The sequence below is a fragment of the Leuciscus leuciscus genome (genome assembly GCF_965113295.1).
Source record: "Leuciscus leuciscus genome assembly, chromosome: 3".
NCBI lineage: Eukaryota > Metazoa > Chordata > Actinopteri > Cypriniformes > Leuciscidae > Leuciscus > Leuciscus leuciscus.
In genome coordinates, this window is record NC_138727.1 from 4,151,200 (window position 1) to 4,173,779 (window position 22,580).

At 37.0% G+C, this 22,580-nt stretch overlaps 1 protein-coding gene across 1 annotated transcript in view; it reads right to left on the reverse strand.

The window, feature by feature from the left end:
• Positions 1–22,580, reverse strand: part of gpc5a (glypican 5a) — a 195,539-nt gene that overhangs the window by 92,078 nt on the left and 80,881 nt on the right. The window contains exon 6 of the mRNA XM_082163830.1: positions 4,437–4,557. Coding sequence (XP_082019956.1) covers positions 4,437–4,557 — 121 coding nt within the window. The remainder of the gene's footprint in view (positions 1–4,436; positions 4,558–22,580) is intronic.

A 22,580-nucleotide genomic window follows, 5' to 3' on the forward strand; every position in this document is an offset into this window, starting at 1 on the left:
ATCTGACAGGAGTGGCATCGGTGTGTGTTCTGGTTCTGCTTCAAGGTTTGACGTGTTCAGAGATGCTCTTCTGCAGACCTTGGATGTAGCGAGTGGTTATTTGAGTTACTAGCCGTGTTTCCATTACCCTTTAAATTGCGCAAATTGAAAATACGCTTAATGGAAACACTCCCATTTACCGCAAAAACTTTTTTACGCTCGCATGAGGTGGTTTTTCAGGCAATTCAAAAAATAAATATTTCGCAAAACTGCAATGGAAACAGCTTTTGCGCATTTACAGGTCACCTGACGTAGACGACGTGGTGTGTTTGGACAGAATATGAGACATGAGTTCTTTAGTAAATTCATATAAGACAAAATAATTACAGGAATAATGGATTCTAAACCTCAAATAAATGCCACAATCAAGACCTCAGAAGCAGATATGAGGGAGAAACACCCAGAAACACCTCATATGTGCCACTCACAAGTAAATAAGGGTTGTTCCTTACCATTAAAGGAGAACTCCGGTCAGTTTTAACATTGAGCTTATTTTTTTGGTAAATTTGGAGTGCTGTCAGTACAGAGAACAACGACAAAAATGTTATCATCTTTTTAAAATTTGCACCCTGTTGACTTAAATGGGGAAAGTTTTAAACCTGCTTTTAGCCTCTTAACATCCTTGATGTGTCATTACAAGTGCACAGCCAATGTGAGTGATTCCTTCAGTGAACACGGTGAATCTGACTGCAGTAGATGTGAAAGATATGAATAAAAGTGATGTTAATTCAGCCAGCGCACATACCTGTATTTACTTCCTGTTTTCAGTCGAAGTCCACAGTAGTCGATTGTCGAGTTCATGCGCGTGATCATAGTACGTCATAGTTACCAATGACACACATACATCTCCTTCGATTAATAATAATGGCCAGTGCAGTGGCTGGGAATCAGTACATAAACCTACCGACGTCCGTTGCCATGGTTTTTGGAATGACTTAACTTATCGTGAGAGGAAGTTTGGAAATGAAGTTTTAGTCGCATAACATCGGTTAATGGAAACGCCGTCATTTCGCAATAGTTTTTTGTCGACATTTAGAGAGAAAAAAATCGCAAAAGTTTTGTGCAAATCTGTAATGGAAATGCACCTACTGTTGCCAGTCTGGCCATTCTCCTCTGGCATCAACAAGGCATTTTCACCCACAGAACTGACGCTCACTGGATATTTTCTCTTTTTCAGCCCATTCTCTGTAAACCCTAGAGATGGTCGTGTGTGAAATCCCAGTAAATCAGCAGTTTCTGAAATACTCAGACCAGCCCGTCTGGCACCAACAACCATGCCACATTCAGTCACTTAAATCAGCTTTCTTCCCCATTCTGACGCTCAGTTTGATCTTCAGTAGATCATCTAGACCAGAGCTGTCTCATTTAAAGACAGCGTCCACCGGAGGACGCGTTTGTCGGCAGCATACATCGTTTATTAGTTTGTTTATGTTATAACTGTGTGATCCTTATTGGATGGGAATTTTCTCTGCAATTCAGGCCTAAATATTTATTGAGTGATCAAAACATCTTTAGGCTGGTGGATGATAAAACAGGTGAACAAATCCATCAGAACATCTGTATAATAGTCGGTTCAGATATAATTTTTTGAAATACAGGAACTTAAAGGTGATAACACCTTATGACAATATGTCTATTGTCTGAAAGCACATTCAGCAGGAAAAGGAAGAAAGTTAATCTATTACAGTAGGACAGCACCATCAGGATTCAGGATGGTAAAACATCATTGATTTGGCCAGCGGGCGGAACAGGGATAGAATAAACACCAACGTGTTAAGACTGAAAATGGATTTTTAAATATGTATTCATTGATTTTCTGGTCTCTAAGTGTTCCGCTGTGACGTGTTATTTTGCAAAAGAGAGGGATATGAAAAGAAGCATAAACTAATTTGCCTTCAATCGTATTAATTAAAGCAAAACATTCAAGCGTGAGTCAGCGTTTGAGCTTTTACTGTCCTCCAAACTGAGAGTGATGACAATAATAATCAAATCAACACACAGACGTTTGTTTGTTCAGGGAACATCAGTACTTTTGGCTCTGGAGGTGAGATGGTGACGTTTATTTAGCTGTGCAGAAGAGGATTTTTAAAATACTTATTCTGAATGACTGAAAAGCCCAACTGATATTTTAGTCATAGAAAGGACATGTAAAAGCATTTACATTCATGCATTTGGCAGATACTGGTTTCCAAAGTGACTTGTATTGTGTTCAATGTGTGCAATTTATCAGAACATGTATTTTCTTGGATTCATATCCATGACCTTGGTGTATCTAGCGCTAGCAATGCTAAGGTCACAGTTAGGAATGCATGAACTGAAAAACTGTATAACCTAAATGCAATGTGAATCACTCTGAATAAAAGCATCTGCCAAATGTAAAAGTAATTGAAATGCACTAAAACTTAGTACTTTTTGTCCTGTTTTCCAGTACAAATATCTAAACATTCTTATATGTACATGATACATTAACATGAGAAGCAAAATAGCATATGATGTTTAATTAAGACTTTTAAGTAGCTTTTGTTTTCTGAAAAATGCATCAAAATGATGATTTTGCTTAAAACAAGAATATATATATATATATCGGCAGACATTGTGTTGGAAAACTTTGAGCAATGCACATTTTAACTAGTCTCCAAAACTGCATCATGGCTCCAACGTGTCTAGAGCGCATACGCTTACATGCACTAACCATAGATCCAAATTATGTGAACAATGTATAGTCCAGGTTCTCCTTTCTGAATCATTTGCTGTCCAGAACAGCTCATAAAACAGGCTGCTGTTAAATCCTATGACAGATTACAGTAATAGATAATGCAAGGGATGACATTTATAAAATAAACAGCTCCATAAATTGCTGGTAATGCCAATGGTGGATGTGTGTCCTCCCTCCATGAGCAGAACACACCATCTATCTGCAGCACATGCACATTCGATTAAAACACAAATAGTGTCATTAAAACCACAGTACACATATTGTACTGTGATTATGGTTGGGTTACTGTGGTTTATTATGAGCAAAATAACATTAGCAGTCACAGTATTCTGTTTACATGAACTCCAGCTTAATCACGGTACTGTCCTAATCACACTATAGGGATTCACGTAAATGGAAAATTCAGGAATAAAAGGAGAATTGGAAATGAATGTCTACACATAAAACCACACCTGAAAGTCTCCAGAAATTGATGCAAAAAGTGAATAGCAATAAAGGTCCAGGCACTCTATGACCACTGAATTTCTATGACTTTTTCAATCATTTGGAAATACTGCATATATATATAGATCCGGAAACCAGAATTTGAAAATATTTCCAGAACCCTGAACCATTTTGAACAGCAAAAAATAGTGTTAGTGAAAGTGATATGTGAACTGGTAATGGATACCTCGGTTCAGATATCACGGTTCGGTACGAGTTCGGTATAATGGAGGGAAAAGCGAAACAAACATGCAGAAGGCTTGTGCATGTCACAGGCTGTACAACCAAAGGAGAATAAATTACTTAAGCCTTGTATTTTTTAAATAAGTTGTATTAATAAAGTAAAGGCATAGAACCAGTTTATTTGTAGTGCACTGACAATAGTTTTATATAATTAGTTTATTAATTAAATTAATAAAAATACAAAAAGACCTTGAGATATGTTTGGTAATTGTACCTGAATGAATTGAAAATGAATTTGCTACATTTCAGATTAATATATATTTGTTTTCCTCAAAATTTTAATTAACAATAACTTAAACACTTTGCAGTTTGAATGATGTCCTGTATAAACAAAATTATGGAGTATGTTTTTTTATGTTTCCACTGTTCGATCACGCCCGCGCCTCACACACACACACACACAAATATAAGTAAACACTTTGCAACTTTTCGATCGCGCCCGCGCCTCTCTCTCTCTCTCTCTCTCTCTCTCACACTTCAGAGCTAAGGCGGGGCTACAGATTAGGTGTCCCTAAAGAACCCGCGTATCTAACAGTAGTTCCGCATTACATTCATTCATTTGCACGCGAGTTTTACTAATTTTTACACCGTGTATTCTCCGTGTAAATGTATACACCGAACCGTGAAGTCCGTACCGTTTCAGTTCAATATGAATACATGTACCGTTCCACCCCTAATGGTAACCCATACTCAGAGTTCTTCCTCTGCATTTAACCCATCCAAGTTAGTGCACACACATTAGGAGCAGTGAGTAGTGAACACACACACTGCAAAACAGTGTTAACAGGTTTTATGCACACAGTGCCATAGTTTCATACATTCATGAGCGAAGCTAATGAGGTCTGCTCTGATCTGCTGGCCTGAAACATTAGCAACACATGAAACGGGATCATGTGGGACATCAAGGAGCTTGTTCAATGTTTCATTTGATGGTATTTTTCCTGGCGAGGCTCACCTGATTGATGTGCTTCAGTTTATCAATGACTTGATTGATCACCGGGTCGGCCTCCTTCACTTTGACTTCTGGGTTTTCTGCCTGGGCTTTAATCCCGTTGCCAACCACTCGCAGAGTGTAGCTATAAAGACAAAAAAGGATAAAGAATGAGAGACGGTTGTTGAGTGGGTGTCGTTTCTTTGGATTCATTTCCAATTTTTCAGTGCAAAGGCAGTGGAAGCTTTGTTGTTGGCTTGATGGGGAAGGCCTTACATGAACCAACTACATTTATCAGCATAGCAAAGAAAAAGGCTTGAAGAATCCCTGAAAAACCCACAAGAGCCTGAGACGGGACAAATAACTCAAGCCACACTAAAAAGCGATAGGACCTCAGGCTGAGAGACAGATTGGGGTTTATGTGGGGCAGAATGAATGTGTGCTGTGATTGGCCGCAGATAAGACGCACTAGTGCAGAGAAAGCACTGCTGACAAATGACATGAAATATTACAATTCTTTATGGGTGAATTCGTTTTACACCAATGCTAGAATCTGCCCATCCTATTGAGACTCACCTTGAGAAGGACACATAAAAAGTAAAGCCTTCAAACACTGAGGACAAACATATGAATGAATAGCAAAATGGGCACAGGTTATCAACTCTGTTTACAAGCAATAAATAAAACATTTTTATGGAACTGAAAAACTCTTTCTTAAACTCCCCCTGTGGTGAAGATTTTAATGTTGTTTATATGTCTCTGTGGTGTTTTTAATATGCTTTAAGACAAACCATGTGCAAATTCATAAGTCAACACCATTGCTGAGTATTTTCTCCTTAAACTGCAGTGAACCAAAGACAGTCTCAAAGACACGCTTTGAAATCGCTGGTGTTTCTGACGTCACAAACTACCTTGTAACCAATCAGATCAAAGTGTGGATCTCTGAGCTGCTGTGAGTGAGTGGAGGCGGGGCTCATTTGCATATTCATAGAACCGTGTATACTAAATGAGGCAAGGGTGTCGAGTTACATTCAAGATATTTTAAGGCATGAAGTTTTTTTTTTTTTTTTTTTTTTTTTTTAAGGAAAAAACATTTAAATATGACATTTTGGTGATCAAAGATGAGTTTTAAGGGAAATTATTGACTAAAGGGGCCTTTAAGAAACTGGGCTTGAGTATTTTAAATAAGTTTAGTAAAGGCTGTTAAAGTCCCCCTGTGGGGAAAATCCAGCTTTTAATGTTGTTTATATGTCTGTGGTATTTTGAATATGCTTTAAGACAAACCATGTGCAAATTCATAAGTCAAAACCATTGCTGAGTATTTTCTCTTTAAAACTGCAGTGAACCAAAGACAGTCTCAAAAACACGGTTTGAAATTGCTGGTGTTTCTGGTAATATTCAGATAATATGCATATATAGATAATATTTAGAATATTAACATTAATTTTACTTTCAGATGTTTTGAGCAGCTATTGATGCAAAACCTTCTGATTGCAAAACCTAAACCTTTTACCTAAACGTACCATAGTAATACTATGCTATTGCTTAAAGTACACTGGAGTACCATGTAAATACTACTGTATATGTATGTGAATATGGTATCATTCAGTACAGTAGGCAATATCAAAGTACCAGGGATCCTGCTAGTACCTGTTTAGTAAAAGTCAGATTAAAACTACGGAAATAAAGGACACAAAAAACATGAAAATAAGACAAAAACATGCTACTTATGTCACGCTGCGCCCTCCCATCACGCACGAGCATGTAGTTTCACCTCAGCGGTGTGTCTGAATAGAGGACGCGAGACAAAAAGCCCCTCAGAACACACTGAGCTGTCTCCTGTGCTGCTTTGATTCCAGCTTAAGGCAGAAGAGGTGTGTGTGTGTGTGTGTGTGTGTAGCTCAGGGCTGTCACTTAGCCATTCCAGCTCTTTCCACACACTCATCTGAATAACGCTCTGAGAGAAAGACACGCACTTCAGTGGAATGCAGATGCTCCAGAAATACACGCTAAGTCTCGCTGTGTGTTTTGTGCTCTTAGGCTCGGAGACAAATTGATTTAAGGGGTTGAAGTGGAAAATTTAAGACTGACGAAACAACAAAAACCAAATACCGACTTCTCAATTTTTCAACATAAAAAAAACGACACCAACAAACAGCTTGTCATCGGCTTAACAAAATTAGTGATGGAAGATTGTAAAACAAATATAGTGTGCTTGTGATCATTCACAACTACTCAGAATACCCTAACAACTGCATAGCAACCAAGCGTGTCGCACAAGCCCTGAAAAGTGAAGCCAAAACGTCTCGATCGCCCCCCCGGTGGCTGGTTCTAGTATAGGTCATAAGCCCCGCCTCCCCATTGTATTCAACCAACTAAATTATTTAATTACACTTCAAATATCTTTTTTCTGAAGGTGGTTTCTGTCATTTACTGTAGTTTTTATCACGCTGATGTAAGTTCAAGTGTTTGTTTTAAAAATAAGTTTGTTTTTAGCTAGTTATTTGATGCTATAAAAACGGTGGTGTGACGTCATGATTGACAGCTGTGATTGACAGGTTCTCTGAGCGAAGTAGTCACTGAAGCACCAACAGACTTTTTTTCGGGATCTTCTGAGGACTGAGGAGATTGGAGCTTTAAATTTAATATCAAAATTTCTATAATTAATTATTTCACACCGAGAGTGAGGGGGCGGGGCCTTGATTTCGCGGCTTTACTTTCTTCTCACTACTGCGCAGGTCTGGTCCCGAGATCGCTACTTGATATGTCACGGCGTGGGTGAATTAAAAGAACGATGTTTTTGCAGTAAAGCTGAGTAGATTGTACATGTTTGTTCATGTGTCATGATGCAGCACAAGTCGCCAAAATGTCTGAAAACCAAGATACTTGTTTGTTAGTTGCAATGAAGATCTAATGCTTTTAAGGCGAGACACGGCAGGCAAAAACATAGTTTTTTTCTTCTTTCAGACTTCTTTCGAAATACACATTTAGGTCTTTATTTCACTACACTTTGTCTGTTTGAGTCAGTAGATTTCTCATAAATTCAACAAAAGTTGTCGCTGTAAATCATCCCGCCGATCCGCGATCTCTGTCTACTTCCTGTCATCACACACACCGCTGGAAAGCTCTCTCTCTCCTGTACAATGCTGTCGGATCCAAATATGGTCATTTCCTTTTTATCAGCAACCAATCGTGAAAGTAAAAGGGCTGAATGCGCAATCTCATTGGCTGATGATAAATCTTTAAAGCCCGTTTTCTCAAAATGACATTTCTCTCATTCTCCAAGTCCGAAATCTCCACTTCAGTAGCACCGATATACACCAAACTCTCCAGTCTTGTACCTAGGTATATTATGAAGATATTTACAGAGGGATTTGTAAGTATATTATTCCTAGCCTGATTTATATACCATTTTATTCCCCCCCAAAAAAAGGGCTATTGACAGTATATTCTGATTCACAGGATAACAAAAGTAGATATCCATAAATCCCTCTGTAATGTTTTCCCATCTAATATGTGAACACAATGAAAAAATCTTTTTTAACCTGGCTTTATCCATACTCAGATTTCTTAAAAAAAAATATATATATGCAAATTAGCGCATATTTAATTAGATATGGCCTAATTTGCATATTTAAACATTAAATTACAGAAAACTTGTAATACATGTTTTTCCTCATCTTAATGTAGGTAATCAACTGGGAAAGTTCCATGGTGATATCTGCTAGTTAAAAATGTTTACCCTATTCACCTGTAGTGTTCTCGCCTTAAACGCCAGTCTAATGCTATTAAAATCTCTCCCTTATTTAACAGTTTGCTATGTCTGACTTGATTAATATTGAATCATCAGCATGCAGGTCAGTTGCAAACATGCACACTTCAAAAAATAACTGGAGAGCGAATATGCCACACTACTCTCAGTGTGGCACAGACATTTCACTAATATTTCATAACACGCTCACAGAACAGTCTCACAGGGTGTCGGATGATAAAAAAAAAAAAAAACTCCTAACATGCGGTACACTTCTCCATACATGCACATGTGCCATTCACTGGCTTTTACAAAAGAGAAACTAGATCAGAGAGAGTATTTATCTGGCAAGGATTGACAGGCTAGAGCAGATATTCCTACAAACTCGCTCAATCACGACGCTCTTCAATCGCTCCTCTGGTGTGCCGGCGCCAGCGCCAGAGATGGATAATATGAAGAAAGTTTTTTTTTTTTTTTTGCTTCATCCACAGCCTATGAATGATGGGATAGTGTGGGTGTGCATACATATGAGCAGGATTGTCTTTTTAAAGACATCAATCATAAAACTTTACAAATTTACACTGCAGCGGCGCACGACGCCTCATTACGCATTTTAGTGCTCAACAAACCACCCACCAAACGATCCGCGTAATGAGAAATGTAACTGCGGCTGACATTACAGGCATATCACAATCAAAACCATTTCATTTGCCTCGCATAAAACACAAGCCTGTTTTCGCTCTTATGGCCAAAACAGACGTCGAAGAGTTTGGAAAACATGAACTAGTCTTATAACACACACACAGCTCGCCTATGAAATATGATTAGATGAAGAAAAATAGCCAATAGCTGCAAATCTCTTAGCTCATATTAATTACTAGTATTATTAAGATGCATTTTATATACTATTCTATATTCAGTAGAGATAGTATATCTCTATTTTAGTATGTTATATAGTATATCTTAGTATATCTATATTTTATATACTGAATCTATATTCATGACTGACAAACATAAGCAGCCTTTGCAAGACATAATAATAATAATAATAATAATAATAATGGTTCTTGCTCTTTTTATTATTATTATTATTATTAAAGCTGATTGACAAACATAACCAGTCTACAAAATATTTTACTCATTGACAATTATTATGATTATGACCATGATGTTGATGATCATAATGATGATAATAATAATAAAAATAATAATAGCAATAATAATATATATTTTTTTTTTTTATATAAGAATACTAATACTACTACAACAACAACTACTACTAATAATAAGCATGTTATTTTCATTTTCATTATTATTATTATTATTTAATTTTTTTAATTATTATTATTATTATTATTATTATTATTAATAAAATGGGATGAGAATAATTATGATAATTATGTTTTCTTTTTTTAACACGGCATCATGATGATAGGGTGTTTGATGGTGTTTTTGATGGTTAAAGAGTACTTCACGTTGTGGCAGAGAAAACTCCTAAACATGGTAATATCACTGCAATGCAAGGCCTCGAGTGGCTAATTGCTTTAATAGTGTATTACACAAGAGGCCAGCGCTGGCGAGAGATCCACAGAGAAGGTCTATAATTGCAGGATTGTATAAGAGTCAATCAGAGCTGTTGTTCAGGCCTTGCAGAAACCTGCCGTTATATCAGCCCATCTGCAGGCACTTCTCCTTCACAGCTGGGTCACTAGTATTACACGTTTTAGACACTCCAGATGTGCTTTTACATGTTTTTAAGTACTTTCTTCCCTCCAATACAGCAAAGTGTTGTGTGGAGCTTTTAATAAGGTCAACTGGGGAAGCTGTATTATTACTTACTTTCTCCTCCTTCATGCCGAGCTTTTCTTAACAGGTCTGATGTAGCTTTCACTATATACTTGGATATCATTTTGTACCTTAATATATCTATCATTTCATTTATTTAATTTAATCTCTAGCATTTTTAAAAGGGCTTTTAGTCTTCATTTGCATTGCTGTCCTTCAGATTCACAAACTGAATGTTGATCTGTGGGGTTTTCACTGTGAACTAGTGGTGGTTATTTTAATGACTCAAAAGTACAAGAGAATTGAGAGGCAGTTGTGTCCAAATGAAGGAAAATTGGTTTTCATTTGTGGAAACGTAATGATTCTGCAATATAGAGACTCAAATCATTTGCCAGTGTTTTGCTAGCTCAAGATCTGCAATTATAAAAGTATAATGTTTCAGAGTAAAAACAGAGGTTCTGATGAGCTATATTAGAGATGCACCGATCGACCCGCCAGGGACCGGAATCAGACGATTTTGTGAGTCGCAAGAACCAGAATGAGTGGCTTACTGCTCGGAAACGGTCAAATACAAAAACAATTATGTCAAAATGCTCGTCTTGGGGAATAGGGGAGCGCGGGGCACAACCTAACGCGGGGCTAGTTGTAACACGCTTGTTTTAAATACTTCTGCACATGCTTGGATGACGAAACTTTGTGTATTTACTACTTGCCATATCAACACTATATAGAAAAAAAAATTCCGCCAAAATAATATTTTTTTTTGGAAGATATCCATAGACATTTATTAGACCATAGCAAAAGTAAATTTCTTACTTAAGTTAATTTTCCATCTCTATTTTTTGTGTTTATTTAAAATAAGACAAATCTGATATTATTTTAATCTCCAAGATGTTATTTAACAGTTGAAATAGTTCTTTAATACTTCGCTAACCAGCAGAAGACACTAGCCTGGTTTAAACCCCAGTTGTGCAGGCGGGGGCATGTTGTCACACTGCGTTACAATGTGCCCCTATTAGAAATATGCTATTATATTCTATACTTTTATTAATTTTATTGGGAAAACATGAGAAAAAGGTGAATAAAGACTGAGAGTCAATGTTCAGAAATGACTAATTATTTATTTGTTTTGAACTATGTTGTATAGCTTTGTTTTCATGTGTTCGTAGTCAAAACTCAAAAATGTGTTTATATTTAATTATTAAAAATTGCCATTATTTTATATGAAAAAGTTTTTTAATTGTATTTTATTTAGAAAATATTTTAGTTTGTTTTGTATATATTTTTTATTAGATCAGATAACATTTTAAGCTGTCATATGGTCATGTTACAATGTGCCCCTCACATGTTACAATGTACCCCACCTATGGGGCATGTTGTCACATTTCACTTCCATTCTTTCGGGGGATGTCAAGAAAAAAGTATATACTGTATTAATAAAACAAAACCACATAATTGTACTAAACATGTGGGAAATTAATGTGGAAAAAAATAAATACTCTGAACCATAAGTAGATTTACACAAACTGAGAAAGTCAAAAAGCGTTAGGTTGTGCCCGCTCTCCCCTATTCAGTTAAAAAGAGTCAGTTTTGGAACCTAATTAGTTGAGAAAGATAACGCAAGTTGTGTAACAGTATATTTGATCCGTGCATAAACTCTGTCATATTAATAAAAGAACAACAGACAAAGAGAAAATCACTTTCCGCTCTTGATGACCAATTGTAAGCATTAATTTGTATTAAATTTTTACAATGAAGCTTGTCCAGTGTTATTTTGCATTTGATTACTTTAATTGCTGTAGTATTTCTTACCTGAATATACTCTATACCCACCTGAAAAAAAACCTTAAATTTCACATCTCTCTTTATTCTTTTGCATTAATTTGTGCTGTTGCTTGAAATTGGTTTATTTGTTCTTATTTTATTACTGTCTTTTTACTTTTTTTTTATGAAAATAAAATGTAGCATTGAAGAAAAGTAGATTTTTGTTTGTATATGTGGTCAATTATAGTACTTTGAAAGAAAATCGGAGGCAGCAAAAATCGGTATCGGCAGGACATACTTACAAAGGAATCGGCAATTTGCAAAAATATATATATATGTATGTATGTATGTATGTATGTATGTATAATGTATGTATGTATGTATGTATGTATTTATTTATTTATTTATTTATTTATTTATTTATTTATTTAATAAATATATATATGGAAAAAATTAAGATACCACTGCAAAATTATCAGTTTGTCTGGTTTTACTATTTATAGGTATGTGTTTGGGTAAAATTAATTAATCTATAAACCACTGACAACATTTATCCCAAATTCCAAATAAAAATATGATCATTTATTTTTAGAGCATTTATTTGCAGAAAACGACAACTGGTCAAAATAACAAAAAAGAAGCAGTGTTGTCAGACCTCGAATAACCCTAACCCTAACCCTAACCTCTAACACAAATAAGTTCATATTAACTTTTAAACAACACAATACTAATGTTTTAACTTAGGAAGAGTTCAGAAATCTATATTTGGTGGAATAACCCTGATTTTCAATCACAGCTTTCATGCATCTTGGCATGCTCTCTCCACCAGTCTTTCACATTGTCAGAGCAGAAGGAAGCAAGTTTTCTTCCATGTATCAAATGCTAAATAATGCATTTTAAATTAACTTTACAATTATAATCAGTTACACAACTAAACTGTCACACCTCAACACATGAAGGAAATCTGTGCTAGTCAAGCCATTGTATAAAGGCCAAAAGGGCAAATACACCCGACAACCTGAGCCCACCTGTGAACTACAATCTTTGATCGTAACAGCTCAGAATCCTGTCAGGCCCTTTTTTCTCGGGACGTGAACAGTGTTATGGTGAGATTGAAGATGAAGGAATAATGATTTGTGCCCATTTTGGTGTGATTGCAGAATTGAGAGAGAAATCAAGTGAATCACTCCAGCAGCTGTTTCCTCATCGTCTGTAACATCTCGAGAGCCCCCCGGGTCTCCTCAGGAAATAAAACCATCTAAATGTATCCGTGTTCTTCGGCGTAAATTCAGCGAGACAGCGGTGTTAATTAAAAGAAATAACGGCTGAGATTGAATGCAATTGCTGTGAAAGGAAATGGGACGGGGAGTTTGGAAGACAGACGTCGCACGCAGCGCACAAACGCTTCGCCTCTGTAACGGAGCATGACTGCCACCCTGGAGCTCAATGCCAACATCTAAACAAACATGAATATGATGATTAAATACATAATTACACTGACTCTTTGGTGGATCCCGCTTTGCATTGCAAAAAAAAAAAAAAAAAAAGTTTCCTTTATCTAATTTTGCCTGGTTTTTCAGTACAATTTTTTTTTTTTTTTTTTTTTTTAAACAACATAAATATACTTGAGAAGTATAAAAGAGGAATGTTTACCTTGAAATACACTTATTTATCTTGGAAGACTTATTTTTAAGTATAAGCTTTACTATATTTGCTTGTATTTATGCTTGAAACAAGAAAAAAAAAACTTTTTCAGAAAATGTATTCTCTGAAGTCTTAATATATTACAAATAAATAAAAAATATTGGATATATTTATCTTGGATTACATTTATTTCTCTGGGCAAATTGTTTTCGTCTTATTTTAAGTGTAATCTTTACTAAATTTACAATTTATTCCCTGAAGTTATACTATCTTATGCAATGTTTCAAGTATATTTATCATGAATTAAATGAAGCGTATGTAAGATTGTGGCCAAAACTGGTACTGCAATCACTTTCAAATTACTGTAGAGCGGTGCAACTTCACTTTTAAATGACGATATCCTGGCCGGACTACTGTTGTCAGTGATATAAGTATTTGAAATGAACATGATTTCTTAATGTCTAGTGACATATCAGGGCCATTTTATGATTAATTGAAATACATTTCTTACATACGGTTCCTTTAAGTATAGCCTATCTCTTGACAAATTATTTTTGTTTTATTTTAAGTGTAATCCTCTTTAAATGTACTTGTATTTATGTCTAAAACAAGAAAAACAATAAAAAAAAAAGTATGCAATCTTATCTTATGCACTTTTTCTTCACAAGTACATTGATTGATTTAAGGATTTTTTGATTTTAAGCCAAAAATGTTCATATTTTTTGCAGTATGCTACAAAGAGAGAGTCCTGAACAAAAGCAAAGCTGGCCACGCAGTCGTCCATTAAACTGCAACTCCTGCGTTCCAATCAATGAGACCTCCGAGCCATAAACGCCCATTGATCTGTGCCAGGGGCAAAGTGTGGCATTAGCCAACAGGCATTCAGGGAAGCAAGGCTTTCTGGGCATTCTGTGTTTTTCAAAAGGTCACTTTCTATTGTGTATAATCCTTACTTGGCTCTTTACTCCAACAACTAAAGGCACTGACGCCTCGACTTCTGCTTCAACAGCGTTACCTGCTGAGAGAACCACAACACAACTGCAGAGAGAGCTGAAAAGAGAAGTTTGTATAGAGGTCAGCAATAAAAATCTAAGTCTTTTCTAATAATATATAATATCTGTTAGGGTGGCACAGCATATCCTGGATATTACAGCAGCTTTACACCACTTACAAGTGAGAACAATGAAAAAACGCAGAGTAAAATTTGTTATACAAAGGGCAACACTTTGGCTAATTTATTTTTAATTAATACTGAATTCATTTTTACAGATATTTTATACATGACTTTTGAATGCATCACTTCCAATCAGAATTTAAATTCATTACTATCAGCTCATTTTAAATGTGACCGTTTTGAGTCTATTAACACTGGTATAAATGTGTACCAGTAAAAAAAAAAAAAAAAAAAGAATGTTGTTTTGCATCCATACAATTTTAAACAAAAAAAAAAACAAAAAAAAATGGAATGTTGTTTTGCATCCATACAATTTTAAACAAAAATAGAAAATAAACTAAAATATATATATATAAAAAAATTCTAGCAATATATAAACAAAAATAATAATTTAAAATAAATAATTATCATGCAATTATCATGCAATTTTTTTAAACTTTGATATAAAATTCAATTCCAAGATGATATAATATTTTTGTGATATTGGCACCTCTAACTTGAAAAGAAAATAAATACTCAGAGGTCCTGTACCTGCTTAGAAGTGCAATGCAATAGTGCAATGATGCAATTGCATTAGTAGTGCATTAATTGCATTAGTAGTTGCATTGCATTATGTACTATTGCAGAATGCAACGCAATAGTAGTATGTACTTATTTTCTTGGTAACAGCATATTGCAAGTTTACAAGCATTGATGCCCAACAAATCACTGGTCTTAGCGTTTACACGTGAGGATACAACGAAACAGATATTATCCGATTCCTCTGCTGTTATGTGACCATTCAGCTCAGGAAAAACTCTTTTATTGATGTTGATATATCAGCAGCCATTTCCCAGGACAATTGCATGAAGATGAAATAAAGCTGCACTGCATAGCCTTCAAAAACCCAAAGCTGCAGCAAAAAATCATGTCGATTAATAATCCTCTGAAGAGCTTTGACTGGGCTAAATTATAAAACGTCTCCATCATGATATGAAAGCTGCTTTTGCCAGAATCTTTAGGCTCCAAGTTCTTGTCGTAATAATTTGTATGGGTTATAGTCTGCACAAAAGAAGAATTAATCTGTGACTTGATTAATTCACTTTTTAAAAAAAGCAAAGTCAAAAACCACAGGCCATTACCGTATGCATCTTCATAAATAACTTTCTTTATGGAAAGCTTTCTTAAAATAGGGTCCAAAATTAAGTCAACAAGAGACAAATCGATACAAATAAAAGTTTGGTGAGCAAATAAACCTTTATGAAACTGCAACATATGGTTAAAAACAAATTGTGAGAACAATGATATGAACTTCATTGAAGTTATTGACCTCAAATAGTAAAAAAAAAATAAAAAAAAAAATAATGTTGGAATATTTAACAACATTTACCACAGCAGTACAGAAAAAAAAAAAAAGTGTAGTATTTTGTAAATTTCACAATTGATTACAAAGAAAAGACTGAAATTTTTCTTGTAAAACGCACCCTTTCTGTAAATTACAATGTTACGCCAGTAGGTGGCGACAAGTGACCTCTTTATGAGAGAATCATTGAGTCATTCACTCGAACGATTCATTCAAAACATTGATTCATTCAGGAACGAATCAAGTGACTGAAATAGACACTGCACATTATACACTGCACGGGCAAAAAAAATTAAAAATAAAAATAATAATAATAATTTTCTGTATGGATTTAAATAGGCAAATGCTTAATAATCTATGATTGGATCATTATTGCAGTGATTATTATTATTATGTCAAGATTCACCAGGCTCAAATTATGAAATAATGGTTGGGAATCATTTTCACAAATGAATCGGCTCCTCTGAGTCCAGATCTTAAATTCATTGAAAGTGTTTGGGATGTGCTGGAGGAGACATTACAGAGTGCTGGACTCTTGGATTGACAACACAAGATCTTGACCAAAAAGTGATGCACCTCTTGATGGAAATAACATCACAACATTTATTTCCATCAAGAGGTGCATCAATCTGTTGCAACAAGGGTGTGACGAATGATGTGCTGATTTATTACATGTCCAAACTGCGGTTAAAGGTCCCCTATTATGCCCCTTTTCACAAGATGTAAAATAAGTCTCTGATGTCCCCAGAGTGTGTGAAGTTTTAGCTCAAAATACCCAACAGATCATTTTTTACAGCATGTTTAAATTGTCATTTTTTGGGGCTCAGAAAAACGCGGTTTTAGTGTGTGCCCTTTAAATGCAAATAAGCTGCTGCTGGACGACACAGGGGGCGGAGCTTCATGAGCTCGCGCTCAGTCTCTCAGGACAATTTCATCTCACGGAGTGATGATGATAATATCAGAAACTCTCAGTAACGGTGTTCATTTCGACCCGGAGTCGGACAATAAAGCCTACAGAGTCAGAGTGCTGTATGGAGATGGAACAGGTATAGTTTAGTAGGCTAGTTTAATTACGGTTATAACGTATTTGTCATCTGCTTGTATGTATCCACTATTAATAGCCTACACAAGTTTGCTGTTTCGGACCCGAATGATGATCAGACATATACTGATGAGTTTAATAAAGTTTATTGTACATAACACAAAAGATGAAGCGTCAGTTTTACTCCAGAAAATCACCGTAAGAGCTGAGTAAACACAGTAAGTTATAAGAAGTGCGCAAGTACATAAACAAATTTCGTTAGAGTTGAGGGAGCATTTTCTTTAAAAACAAAATAATTCCACCTCGTCTTCAGCGGCTGCCTCAGATTGCGGGAGTAAATAGAGAGAGCTATGTGGATTAATACATCCAGCCACACAACACCTAACGCTTGGGAGACATTCTCGTCAGTGCAGCAGCTGTGAACTCGATCAGGGCGGGGCTATGTTAAAACGGCAGTGTCTGTCAACACTTGTGGGCGGGGCCTGTGCTTAGTGACGTCACTAAAACAGCATTCTGAAAACAGGTGTGTTGGGAGACACTGCTGATGATTTATGGGGATTAATAAAAAAGGAGTGAGTGGATTTTTATCACTATTGGGTGGTTGTGTACACACACTGCCAACACACATTTATGTCCAAACAGCATGCAAAAGTGAATTTTGCATAATAGGGGACCTTTAAGGCAAACCGCAAATATGAGCAAAAGCAACTGTAACACTTGCCTTTGCAAACACTAACACTACAAACATAATCCCAAAACACCAGAGAGTCCATATTAAGTTAAGCAAAAACAAATACTATTGTTTTTCTTTCAGAGTGAAACAAAAAGCTGGACATCTCCAATAACATTCATCTGACAGAAATCGATGCAAACAGGAGATTGTGCTTCTCTGTGCTCCGTTTCTTCCTGTCTTTGTCAATTGTGTTGTTTTTCTGACCCTCAATTTGCACTGTCAGAAATGTTTCATCATTCCACTTGCGCTGACCCTTGTTCTGCTCTCTGTCTAGCTGAACACATGCTAAACGACTGCTTGCTCTGGGCCTGGCGGGACATGGTTCATCGTGAACTTCCCTGATGACTTCTCCAGCTTTGCTTTTCCAAAGAAGCGGCGTCAGAAAGCAAAACCGACGAGTGAACGAGACCCTCCACAGCGCGAGCAAAAGGGTAAAAGGTGACTCTAGGGTGCCAATCATCACGATATGCTGGTCTACAGGAACGACAGACAATATACGGCCACTATACAGGTGCATTAAACTTCCCGCGGTGCAGAAACACCTACTGTTTGAGCGCAAGACTCACGTCGCGCGTAATGAGTGTTTCGCTTTTCCAGGGCAAGTGGATCCTGACAGACGTCACCTTTTCAAAGGGAGCTGTCTACGGATTGAGCCCAAATAAAATTGTCACGCCACATGAGCTCTCTCCTGGAAAACCTCTCTTATAGAGTTGCCACGTAGTGAACCGCCATCAAGCAGATATAATAGACATCACACTCGTCCTCTATCTATCTATCGCTCCGCAGCGATTCGCCGTTATGTAGCCTACGCGAGTTCACCGGCATTCTCTGCTTTGATTTTATGCCCCGATCATACATCTTTCCCTGCTCTGAGAATTGCACTCCACGTATTGATTCCAAGTCAATTTTATAGTCCAGTGGTCCCGGGGCTCGACTGCCTGGATCACCCTGTCTCTGTCCGTATTTATGTTTCCACATGACATCTCGACGGAGTCATTTTCACGTGGACAATCACGTTACCAGGGAAACAGTCTCACACAATTGCTCTTTATGAGACACAGAAAGCATCCCTTCCCCAAGCCGTCGGTCTCTTCCCACGGCGTTGAGTGGCTCAGTGGAAATACTTACATATGCATTGAATTTGTGACACAACAATGTTTATTCAAAACGGCAAGCCGGGAGATTTCCGGACCCAGACAAACATCTTCATGGCATCATTAAGCACCGCAGATCTTGTTTGGTTTGTGCATGGCGAACAATTTTTCAAACGCATCTGCGGCACAATCACCAAGAGAGAAATTTGCACTCATCGCTCAGTTTTCTTTCTTGTTTCTAAACGTGCAAAAAAATAGTGAAGCAAACTTAAAACAGCCACAACCAAAATAAATAAAAGTCATCTTGGTCTCTCTTTTACTTTTCATGCATGAGCATTTGTACTACTCCACCTTACTCTTCAAACTATTGATTATTATTTATTGAACAATGCATTGCTTGCAATGTTCCTTATTTGCAATTTCCTTTGGATAAAAGCATATAGTTGACTAAATGTCAGGGTTCGTACACCTTTTCCAAGGTCAAATTCAAGCCCTTTTCAAGCACTTTCAAGGTCCATTTTAAAGCTTTTTCCAGCACCTTACACCACCGTAAATTACATACCAAAACATAGTCAAAATTATTATTTAGTGTTTTTATCACATTAAAAGAGATAATGCTATAAACAGCCAAAATTGTGTTTCATAATAGCAGAAGGATCAGATATTTAAGCAAATCACAAGTTTTATTTTTCAAAATGTATCACTGTCTATAAGTAGATAATGCCTATGAATAATACTATTATATTATAATATTCATTATATTAATGTCCAAATATTGCTTCCCAGATAATGTGCTTTTCAGGCTGTAAAACTGAAGTAATTTCAGGGGCTGAAAATATGAAGACATAGGATTTGAACAGAAATATTTTGCAGGCCTTGGTTTTGGGACACATTCTTGATATAGACAAGGTTTGAACAAAATCTGAGACAGTGCAACAACAACCTAACCAATACTAACATTACATTATCACCGCTGTGCTATGACACCCATTTATTTCAATGGCTTGCGCCGCGCGAAGACGTTTTGTTGCTGTGTCGACCAAAGCGGAGCGAAGCATTGGCGAGCTTGCGTGCACGCCGCGGTCAAATTTCAACTTTTGTCGCTGCGCTCTGTGACGATTACCCGCGCGGCCAATAAAAACGGGGCATCCAAACAAGCACGGAAATCAAAATGAAAACTCTGCCTATTTTGCTCTGGCCAGCATAGTGCAAATCGCTCTGTATCTGAAGGGCTACATTTTATTTCTCCATTTAATAAACAAACTATTCAGTCAGATAGGTATTTGTTGTGAAAGAAATACATTTTCAAGCATTTTCAAGCATTTTATCCAAAATTTAAGCACTTTTCAAACCTTGAAAACACAACATCAAAATTCAAGCATTTTCAAGGATTTCAAGCACCCGTACGAACCCTGAAATGTACACTACCATTCAAAGGTTTGGGCTTTTTAATGTTTAATGTTTCCGAAAGTCTTTTATGTTTCAGCAAGTCTGCATTTATTTGATCAGAAACCGTAATATAGTTGTCACGTGTTGTTGCAGGAAGGCAGACGAAGATGAGGATATATTTCCTCATATAATAATGTTCTGTCTCAAATGCGGCCGCATCTGTTTGGTAAAGCTATTATTCATGCAGGCTTTGGTGCAGATTGTGTTATTGCGTTTCATCATGTCATAAATAGTTTTCTGTGTACTTCTGTATGGTTTCATTCACTCATGCAGCTGCAGATGGCCTTGGGCGCTCGCGTTCAGTCTCTGTCTTCATTTAAGATGCTTCAGTATCATCTGAAGGTCTCTCGGCCCTGGCCCGTCTCTCTGGATAAAGACACTCAGACTCTCTGGCCTCTTCTGGTGTTTTGAAACCTGTGCTATAGCTCCAGATTGTCAAATGAAACAGGACATTCACGGCAAACCTAAACAGTTCTCCACCATCCGCATGTTTCCTCTGAGGACTGCAGATATACAGCACTGTTAAGATGTGAGCTTGGGTCTAAGACAGAAAATAAGTTGGAAAATGATGTTAGTTTTTACTTTTCTAAGCAATCACAGTTATTTGCAACGCCTCCGGGCTGCTATTTCGGGCATCCAAGACCAATGACCTTATTTTAACGATATGAAGCGCAAGTATCAAACGCGAAATGCAAGTAACTTTCTGGGTGGATCTCGGGCGATGTTGCTATTATACCGGCGGGATAAATTACTCTTGAGCCCGACGCAAATCTAAAATGGGCTGGTCTGAAGTAGCTACATTATTCATAGGGGTGGTTTGGGCGTAACGTGAAATAAACCAATCAGAGCGACATTCCCTTTAAGAGCAGGCGCTCTTGTTCCATGGCGGATTGCTATTATAACGGCAGATTTGCCAGGCGCACGCCAGGAGCGGTTCACAGCCGAGGAGACCGACGTTCTCGTCAGGGCCATAAAAGACACTTTGTCAGGTGTCCTTATATATCTATGTGTCTTGCCACTATTGGTCAAACAGGTTTGATCCATCATTACTACAATTAGCCTGAATAATTTGGATAAATGTTAAGATAGATTTATGCCTATTTTTTCACATCTTCATGGACACCACAATGATTTCCCTCGTGTGGTAATATTTTTCCATGTAATTATGTATGGTTTGCAAAAATGTGAACTGCTGCGTCTGTGTAGATGAGAGAAACAAAGTGTAGATGAGAGAAGCAAAGTGTAGATGAGAGAAACAAAGTGTAGATGAGAGAAGCAAAGTGTAGATGAGAGAAGCAAAGTGTAGATGAGAGAAGCAAAGTGTATGCGCGTTGTACACACACTACATTATGGCCAAGCATGTGACCCTAAAGGACAAGTTCGGTATTTTACACTTAAAACCCTGTTTACAGATCGTATCTGATGAAATAGAACGGTTAAGATTAAAATTTGGACACATGCTCCTGTCCCGAGAATTTTAGGTTTATTATCGCCACCAACTGGGCTGGAGTGTCTATTATTCAAGCTCTCAACGGAAGAATCACGGGTGTGACGCGTTTGGCCTCAATAGGTCCACAAAAGCAAAATAAACCTAAAATTCTCGGGACAGGAGCATGTGTCCAAATTTTAATCTTAACCGTTCTATTTCATCAGATACGATCTGTAAACAGGGCTTTAAGTGTAAAATACCGAACTTGTCCTTTAAAAATAGCATCTGAATGCTAAAAATAGCATCTGTTTGCGCCGGAACACGCCTCCTCTTTTCGCTGAACCGCCCCCAGGAGCGCAAGTTCATTCCGTAATTTACAGACGTGCGTCTGTGGAGGGAAAAGTCCGCTGTGTGTCGGGTGCAAAATAGGAATGATACATGCGTCAATTGTGCTGGGTGCAAGATAGGACCCTAAGTCTATCTACTTGAAAGGGGGGATCCTGAAATCTCAAAAACTGATGGCTGAACTCACAATTAAAATAATTAAATCTGCATAAATGTTGTTTCTTATGCTCAAACAGTGATACAAAAGCTTATTTTTCAGGCTAGACCAACCAGTGCTTGTCTAAAACTTCCAATATGCTATTTATTTTCAAAAAAGTTCAGCAAAGGTCACGTCTAGACGCTTGGTTAGCATTCTACACCAAACAACAATGCAGCACAAGGAGTTAAGACTCGGCCAATTATTTCCTCTGTCTTACTGGTACGGATCATCGAGCTGCCAGTCTCCGCACATCTGCATTCTGTTTGATCCAATTTATAGAGCTGGGCTGAGAGGACAGCGTCTGAAACCAGAATCACAGTGGATTGCTCTACTCCACTTTATCTACTTCAGTTAAATTACTTCGGCATCAGATTGAACCCTCAGACTCGGAGAGGAATGACAAAAATGAGCAAGAGA